Below are 9,355 nucleotides of genomic sequence, written 5' to 3'. Positions count from 1 at the left end.
AAGTTTCATCTGCAGATATGGTCTTGTTTAGGGATCTGTGCCTTTGTGCATATGGACATCTGACTGCTAACTAGTGATTATGTTTCTCAGCAATAGTATGCACCCTTCATTTACAGAGAAAGTAGGTCAGGGAAAAATCTGTAGATGGAAAAATCTCCATACAAGTTCTTTGTGCATTTTTCTTTTTTCTACTTGTTACTTTGCACTTTTTGTTAGAAAATGTTTATTTACTATTTATTCAAGTTTTTTAAGGTATCTAATGTTTTGCTACTTCATTTCCATGATCTAAATATTCTTAAAAATGAAAAGTTTGTTGTCATTTGGAAGTGTGTAGGCCTTCTTGCATTATTATGCTGTTACATTATGATGATATATTCAGTGGCATAAAATGGTCTTTAAAATGAAAATAATTTCTCTTATCGCAATTATTTCTGTGGCAATATATCACGCAACAAAAAGTTGTTATCGTGACAGGCCTATTTGAGATAACGGATGTCCGCCTCACCTAATATATTTTCATGTCGTAGTAGAACGGTGTTGTATATTTCTGTCTCTCTAAACCATGACTTCTCATCTCTGGAAGAGAAGATCTTCACGGCTACATTCTCTCCTTGCCACTGACCTCTCCACACTTCCCCATACCGTCCCTTACCTGAGAACACAGAGCACATAAAAATCATATCCCATACATCATTATCCACACTAGACAGAGATTACATAATTGTGTAATATGTTGTGAAGCCACAAAACATATAGTAGTGTCACGGATTCAGTAGTCTTTTTATGCACCTGTGATTTGACTTACCAACACACTCTACCAGGCTTATCTGCCGTGCAACCGTCCTCTGCACCAGGAAGGGCAGTCCTGAACCACTTCCTGATGTGCAGGAGTGATCCATCAGATCCTAGAAAACAACACCAGACTGATGAGTCCTTATCTAACTATTAAAAACTGAATACAGAATAACTTCAGCTAAACCACTGCAACATACACCACTGTTCAAAAGCTGAGTAAGATTTATTGTTTTTGAAAGAAATGAATACTTTTATTCAGCAATGATGCATTAAATTGAGCAAAAGTGAAGACTTTTACACTCCCACAAAAAAATTATATTTCACTATCATGGTTTTCACAAAAAATATTAAGCAGTACAATTGTTTTCAACATTGATGATAATAAAAACTGTTTCTTGAGAAACCAAATAAGCATATTAGAATGATTTCTGAAGGATCATGTGACACCGAAGACTGGAGTAATGGCTGTAGAAAATCAAGCGTTGCTATCAAAGGAATAAATTACATTTTAAAATATATTAAAATAGAAAACACTTCTTGAAATTGTAATATTTCACAATATTACTGTTTTAAAGGAGCAGCCCTGATGAGCATAAGAGACATTTCAAAAACATAAGATCTTTTTTTTTAATCAACACCAAACTTTTTAATGCTAGTGAAAGTTTATGAATCAGTGAACTTTCCCATTACAATTATTCACTTTGCCCAAATTGCCCAGAGCTGTAACATTTTCTATACAAGATCTGATATTTGCTAAATATTAACAGTTTTTGTAAACTATAGAAATGAAATACCGCGAGTGTGCTGTCTCCGACATTAGATGCAATGAGCCCGTCAATGGCCCCCTGCTCAGTGTCAAACTCGTGCAGTCTTTCCAGACGCCCATGATGGAGTCTACGGCACACCAGCAAAGCCAGCACAGACAGCAAACCCAGAACCACAAACGGCCCCAACACAAAGAGAACCAGTATCTCCACACGGTAATGCACAGCCGCCTCTCCTTCTGGACCTTTTCAGAGCAAACGAACACAGCGAAACATATTCACCAAGGCTCAAAGCTGGCCTAATGACATAATATAATGAAAAAAAAAAAGATATATTTTTAATTGTTTTTGCTAGAATGTATTCAATATATAATAACTGGGCTCAAAGATTGCCCAATGACTTTTGGATGTCAATTTTTGGAACACAAAACAGTTTAATGATATATATTTTTTATATAATAAAGAAATTAAGTACATTTAAACATGTTGCTGAAATGTATTTAATTGTTTAACGTCTTGAATTTATAAAGAATTAATTGACTTACTTGTCAGCAGTAGTCGAAGAAGGGTCTCTTTGGAGACATTGGCGTTGCACATGTGTTGAGAGCAGCATTCTACGACATGACTAGCCGAGGGTGTTGCGGAGCAGGTCATGCGCTTGCTCTCCGGCCCGATAAGGCAGCCACGTTTGAACGTTGTCACATCGTTGCTAATGATAACGGAGGTGTAACACTGGTCTCCGGTGCACTGTTGCTCATTACAGTCACTACCGACACACATGCAGTCAATGGACACATCTGGAGAGAGATAGAAAACAGAAAGTCAGGGAGTTAAATCATAAATGAAGGAAAAAGGAACCCAGTCTGTAGTCATTTGTCAGTTGTCAACAGCTGCAAAAACTCGGGGAACAATGAAATTAATTAAGAAGAGCAGCATGACGCCAGACCTCACAGACGAGACTCTTTCTGCCTGATAACTGAGACTGTTTTCTTCCCTTCTCTCTGCCTTCATTTCCTGTGACACCGAACTCTGTCGACTTTACAAATTGACTACACAGAATAAAGGCCAGAGAGCATCAGTGACACAGATCAATTAACTTAGCATTCATGTTTTATGCTCTCCGTGAGACACGCTAACAGAGCCTGAGGAGAGAGGACACTGACACCTAATGAAAGCACAACTACGACTAGTTACACCAAACCTACTGCGTTATGGCTGGACATTTTGACTCTGACTTATTAGTTAATGCCACTATAGTAAATAGTAATAGTAATTTAGTATTTTTACAATTTATTTTAAAATGTAATTTATTCCTGTGATAGCAAAGCTGAATGTTCAGCAGCCATTACTCCAGTTTTCAGTCACATGGTCCTTCAGAAATCATTCTAATATGCTGATTTGAAGAAATATTTAATATTATTACAATTGAAAAAAAGGATTGAAAATGACTCTGATTAATGTAAAGTTCAAAAGATTGTTTACTTATTAGTAAATTATATTTAATTTACCCTTGTTGAAGTATTCATTTCTTTAAAAAGATTACCCACATCACAAAATAAACTAATACAAATAAATAATAATAATACTTATTATTATTATTCATGATAATAACAATAATTAAACTATATAATAGAAACATGAAATGTAATAAAAAATTAAGAAGAAAAAAAAAAAAGGAATTATTTTTGCCAGCTCTTTACCTTTAGCTGATGTCCGTAAGAATTGAAGCAGGAATAGGACGATGATTTGAGTACTGCAATGCCCCATTTGGTTCACTGCACTGAAAGGAAAGGTGCGAGGTGTTACAAATGCACATTTAAACCAACACCACAAATCACCTGCTTAGTTTAAAAGTTCTACAGAACAGTGGGCCAGAATCAATTACCAATAAGAGAACAGAACCGCAAAGATGATGACTTAATTACATTTTTTGAGTGTGCAGCTGTGCTCTGCCTCTCTCTCTCCTGCCACAAATATTTCCACAACCACAGTGTGTGTGTGTGTGTGTGTGTCAGACAGGGGGCCGTCTGCATGGCAACCGAGGAGAGAGAGATGCCCATTATGGAGCGACATCAAAGACAGTGGAGGAGCAGTTTAGTAGAGGCAGAAAGGAACAAGCATTTTGGGGGTGTAGGACTTACCATTACGGTGTAATATTCAAGGGCACTATTCACAAGGACATCATGACTAATTATAGACTACGAGTCCTTGAAAACTGACTTTTAAATGGTGTAGTGTCATTTTATTCAATGCCTCTTTAATCCTGACAACTAAAAAAAATCTCCAAGACGAGGAGAGTCTTACTTGTACAACTCCTCAGGTGACTCTCAGCACTGCCTTTCAGTATGCGCACAGCCAGACTCTGTCTTCCCATTGGATCCTAAAAAGAATATTGAAACCAAAGCAGCATGTTAAACTTTTTCCACAGCAGTGCCTTTCTCATGGTCATTTCTTCAGGAAGGAGTGAGTGACAGGATAAGAGGGGCGCCTGGAAGTCGCTGCACAGTGCACACTGATAGTCAGAGAGCTGGAACTGACTTACGGCTTGATTCCCTTTGACTGCTCCCCATATTAACAGAAGTTTTTTTCGAAATGCATAGATCCCAAAAATACTCCTATTTTGCATTTTTCTGAATTAATGGAGTTTTTTTTTATTCAAAATGATATCATTAGCATTTCAATTTGAGTAAATATATTCAGAACAGTCATTTTATTATTATAAAAATAATTAAATATAATTAAAATAATTAAATTACAAATAATTATGAATTATCTTCATTATTTTCTTCTTTTGTGCTATGTCCGAACTGATTGCACTGTATTTTATGAATAATCATTTTTTTTATTCTTACCGGTTTTAATTAATTTTAAATACATTTTTAAATTAAATTCCTTTTTATTGTTGTGTTTATTTTTTTATTATTATTTTAATTCCTTTTATGTAAAGCACTTTGAATTACCAGTGTGTACGAAATGTGCTATATAAATAAACTTGCCCTGCGCTTTATAGACAGCAGCCAATTGTGCTTCAATGGATATGAAAGAACTTTAAATAGTGATGATTCTGAAATGTCCACTTTAAATAGTAACAGTTCTACGTTTTTAATTTTTCCAAAAGCTTTCCCCATTGACTCAACTGGATTCTCAGATTTTGCAATCTGGATCATATTTCATATAGTGTTTATATAAATGTATACACACAAATTACAATTTTCTAGCCAGCAAAATAGTCTAGAATAGCAAAAAAACTTTTTTTTTTTCCAGACCTGGAAGTCACAGTTTTAACACTAACTTTAACTGATATTTCTAATATAGTTTTTAGTGACCATGAGAACCTTTTCAGGAAATATCTGAGAGAGCCTTTATTGAGAGCCTGTTACGATCGAAGAGTCTTACAGGCAACAAAACAATCAAATGACTGACATGCAATCAATCACACAGAGCTTTTAACAGAAACGTTTATCCAGCAGATTATTTACACAAGGCTCTTGTACTCAAGAAGGTGGGTGACAATAACACGACAGATGATCTGCTTTAACGGATACAAGTCCCTACAATATAATCAGATATCCAAGCACGGGCAACACAAAACAACAACAAAAATATAAATTAACCCGCAAAAACTGAAGCTGTCGTCATATCATAATAAAGTCTGCATTATAACTGTATGCATCTAATAATCGGCCTGTTTGCAGAAGCGGTGCTAACTGCTAACAACGACCATTATTTACTCACCGCATTTATTTCCAACAAATCAAAGTGACATTAAAGATCGCTTTTACCTTTAGCTGCGATGTAGATTCATGTTTGTGTTAATGTTCCGTGTTTTTACTGTTTTCTTCGAAGTCGTGCTTTAGGCGCTGACAGACTGTCTGCCGCCTCCCAGAGAGACTGAAAAGACTGCGCCGTGACGACACCATAAACAAGGGACGCGCGAGAGCATTGTGGGATACCGTAGTCCGCCGAATGTGAGTGCCTGAATACATAAAATAGTCTAACTTTATTTTGTAACGACACATTTCTGTCTTGGACAGCGTTTGAGCAGAACTTTTTTTCGCTCAACCTCATGAATCAAAGAATTTGTTTTGTCGACAAACAACTGTACAAGTTTAGTAGCCTATCACTGATAGAGTGCTTGTTATTTTTTTCGTTTATAAACTAAAGAATATCTCTTTGGATTTGAGACTTTAGTCTTTGCAACTTTACAGATCTTCTTTATGCACCAAGAGCTTGTAACACTCCAAAGAGAAAGGAAAAATTAAAATCACATCATATGACCCCTTTAAAGGAAACATGAGATGGTATTAAAGGAATTTACCCAAAAATGAAAACTGGCTAAAAATTTACCTGCCCACAGGATTTCAAGACGTATATGAATTTGTTTCTTAATCGGAACTGCGTTATTACATATTATGGACTTTATTTTGTCTAGAAGCAATTGTTTAAAGTTAAAATGCCTTAATGATGTATTTTTTTATACAAACACAATTGTTAATTGATGGAATGGAAATTTGTGAATTACTTGTGGATTATTCTGATGTTTTTATCAGTTGCTTTGGGCGTTCATTCTGGCGGCACCCATTCACTGCAGAGGATCCATTGGTGAGCAAATGACGTGATACTAAATTTCTCAAAGTCTGTAATGAGGAAACAAACACATTTACATCTTGGATGGCCTGAGGGTGGATAAATTAAAAAGCAAATTTTCATTTTCTGGTGAACTATTCCTTTAAGGGAAATCTCAAAGATCCATATTATAGCAAAATAAAGATGCTGATCGATACAAATCTGCTACAGCCAACCCTAAAACACACCCGATAGCATCAAATTGTAGAAATCTTAATATAAAATCTGGTCTTACAACAACTCCAAGTTTACAATTGTAGGTTATGCTCATCAGTTCTATACTGTATCAAGTTACCTGAAAGTGTATGATCATTTATATTACTATTTACAAACTATTAGAGAGACACACATAGCTGCTTAAAGAAAGCAAAATGTCCTTGCATGAGGAGCCAGTGGCCTGACAGTTTTTTGTTCTAAAATAGCTTGTTGATTAATGGCCATGTTTTTTTCTATATGGGGAAAAAAGGATAGGGAGGCAGGGGCACCGAAGGGCAGGGAGATAAGGCGTCTGACGGCCCTCAAGTGACTTGCCACAATTCCGTTCCACTCAATATCATAGATTTTTCATGTATAATCAATGCAGTGCAATTTTTTGGGGCATTTATGGCACTGAGGTCAATGTCGTGTGGAACACCATTGCACCTCTGGGGGAAATGTACTCTTGCTTTTTTCCCTTGCTTGCAACAACATGAAAAACAGAGGAATATATCTAGTTATTGCATATAGCATTCAGGCTAAGTTAGAGTCAGATTTACTGATAAAATATTGAACCAGTTGCCATTTCTAAGCCATTGACATCAATCTTTTGAAAAAAGAACATTGTGTCTAAGAATTTGCATATGATTTTTTTGATTTGATTGTTTCTTGCATTTATTAACAAGGATTTTTTATTGTTTTGGCCAAATGTAGACGTCAATGTATGTGTACCTATATAGGTTGGTTTTTGGCTCTGAAATGCTGTCTCCTATCTCATAGTTGACTCGTGTCTCCTTTAATAAAGCATTCATTATAGGGAAGGTGACATGAGAATTAGGATGCAGAGTAGGTATCAAGTGACCTATATGCTTCCTCAATTGCATAGTGGCACAAAAGAATCTCCTGTTGCCCCTTCATCCATATCTCCAATCAAACTTTGCTTGTTTCGGACCTTTGATTTAATCTTGAGGGGCTTTAGTGGCTGTCCACAAAAAGCTATTGTATCTTACATAATTATAACCTCAGAAATGATCTGACCTGTCCGGTGCCAGGTGTAGTGAAGTGTGCAAAAGCTTGCATGCCATGAGGTCCCATTGGATAAGGAAAAGAAACACTAGATGCCCATCGTGATCGGATAAGTGGAAAATAACTTAACAATGTTAGATCTGAAAAAAAGGCAAGGAAACTTCGGTAAAGACCTAATGGAAAGTTTTTCCCTCCCCTCTTGGTTTCCGAGACTTCTGGGTACCCTAAAAAGGGAGCAATATGAGCCCCGAGCCTTTTTTTCTGACTTTTTCTTTTTTTAACTTTACTTCCCACACCACCCCTGTGAGTCTGAGCCCATTTGGAAGGTTACTGTTCAAAGTCAGCATGGATCATCCAGGAGGACACCTTGCTGTGGTTCTGCTCATACTTGTTCTGGTTTCTATGTCCACCGAAAACAACATTAGTAAGTACTATATTTATATGCTTTAGCTTTTTGGGCTTACTATGACATGTCTGATTATAAAATGAAATGTTTTTTTTGGATTGGCTTTTTACACTTGATTCGTTTGAGATCTGAATGAACTAGGGGAACTTTATATAGAAATAATTTAAAGGAAAACATTTGAACAAACTTCACTGAATTTGTGTTTCTCATATTTTAATCTAAAAGTTTATGTTTAAATGCTTGGCAGTATTTTTGTAGGCAAATATAAATTGTGCGTACCTATGGATTTTCATTCAGTATTATTTTATTGTATTATTTTAATTCATTTATTAATTTAACTTTTATTTTTAATCAGCTTATTTAGTTTCATTTAGAGATTATTTTTTATTTTATTTTATTTTATTTTATTTTATTTTATTTTGTTTCTCATATTTTAATCTAAAAGTTTATGTTTAAATGCTTGGCAGTATTTTTGTAGGCAAATATAAATTGTGCGTACCTATGGATTTTCATTCAGTATTATTTTATTGTATTATTTTAATTCATTTATTAATTTAACTTTTATTTTTAATCAGCTTATTTTGTTTCATTTAGAGATTATTTTTTATTTTATTTTATTTTATTTTATTATTTTATTTTATTTTATTTTATTTATGGAATGGAATGGAATGGAATGGAATGGACGATCCAGCATACATTCAACTCATTCAATACTTTCGATTTGTATCAAAAGTTTTGGTCATCACTTTATCTCTTTTGGGTTTACTTTACTATTATTCTAAAATGTGAAAAAATAAATATAAATCCATGAAATGTGAGTAAACTTTTTGACTGGTATCCTGGTGCAGTTAAGAAATACTTATCCTGAAATGTATTTGATGATTGTCACTCTTTGGAAAAGTATATACATTTTGAATTAAAATTGAATTTTCTTTGCAGTCAGGTGGTGCACAGTATCTGATGCGGAAGAGCAAAAGTGTTTGGATCTAGCTGGGAACGCCACAGCCAGGAACATCCGTGGACAACTTCTGTGTGTGAGGGGCCAAAGTCCCACTGACTGCATGAAGCAAATAAAGGTTGTAGACAATTGCTTCCCAAGACGCAAATAAAATCAGATATGGTGCATGAAAATTACAGTGATATTACAAGGCTCATAGATTTCAGATTGTCCATACAATTGTCCTAATTTTTGATCCTCCTTTGCTTTTCTTGCACTCACTCAACTTCTCAACTGATTATTCAATCTTACAAAAGGCTTGATATGTTATGTGCCCTCTAGAAGCTTGCGTTCTGCAAGTGAACGGCATATTATTGTGCCATCTCAAAGAAGCACAAAATCACTTTCACTGACTTTTTCATTAACTGTTCCCTCCTGGTGGAATGACCTGCCCAAATCAATTCGAGCAGCTGAGTCCTTAACCATCTTCAAGAAACTACTAAAAACGCATCTATTCCACCTATATTTGACCCTCTAACTCTAACACTTTCTATTCTATTTTAATTCTACTTTATCTATATTTATCTTCTTTTTTATTAAAAAAAA

General features: G+C 35.1%; 2 protein-coding genes across 2 annotated transcripts in view; one reads left to right on the top strand and one right to left on the bottom strand.

Moving 5' to 3' along the window:
- The window catches only part of LOC107678695 (activin receptor type-1-like), an 11,169-nt gene extending 5,706 nt beyond the window's left edge, over positions 1 to 5,463 (bottom strand). The window contains exons 1-7 of the mRNA XM_016474065.1: positions 5,342 to 5,463; positions 3,864 to 3,939; positions 3,260 to 3,339; positions 2,105 to 2,356; positions 1,590 to 1,804; positions 806 to 905; positions 506 to 652 (exon numbers count right to left, since the gene is read on the bottom strand). Coding sequence (XP_016329551.1) covers positions 506 to 652; positions 806 to 905; positions 1,590 to 1,804; positions 2,105 to 2,356; positions 3,260 to 3,326 — 781 coding nt within the window. The 5' untranslated portion in view covers positions 3,327 to 3,339; positions 3,864 to 3,939; positions 5,342 to 5,463. The remainder of the gene's footprint in view (positions 1 to 505; positions 653 to 805; positions 906 to 1,589; positions 1,805 to 2,104; positions 2,357 to 3,259; positions 3,340 to 3,863; positions 3,940 to 5,341) is intronic.
- Positions 5,464 to 7,621: 2,158 nt separating this feature from the next.
- Positions 7,622 to 9,355, top strand: part of LOC107678687 (otolith matrix protein 1-like) — a 9,306-nt gene continuing 7,572 nt past the window's right edge. Inside the window, exons 1-2 of the mRNA XM_016474052.1 lie at positions 7,622 to 7,830; positions 8,752 to 8,888. Of these exons, the coding sequence (XP_016329538.1) occupies positions 7,647 to 7,830; positions 8,752 to 8,888 (321 nt within the window). The 5' untranslated portion in view covers positions 7,622 to 7,646. The remainder of the gene's footprint in view (positions 7,831 to 8,751; positions 8,889 to 9,355) is intronic.

The sequence above is a fragment of the Sinocyclocheilus anshuiensis genome, unplaced genomic scaffold, assembly GCF_001515605.1.
Source record: "Sinocyclocheilus anshuiensis isolate Anshui unplaced genomic scaffold, SAMN03320099.WGS_v1.1 scaffold1458, whole genome shotgun sequence".
NCBI classification, from domain to species: Eukaryota; Metazoa; Chordata; class Actinopteri; order Cypriniformes; family Cyprinidae; genus Sinocyclocheilus; species Sinocyclocheilus anshuiensis.
Note: the sequence above shows the minus strand (reverse complement) of the source record. Positions and strands in the feature narration are given on the sequence as shown.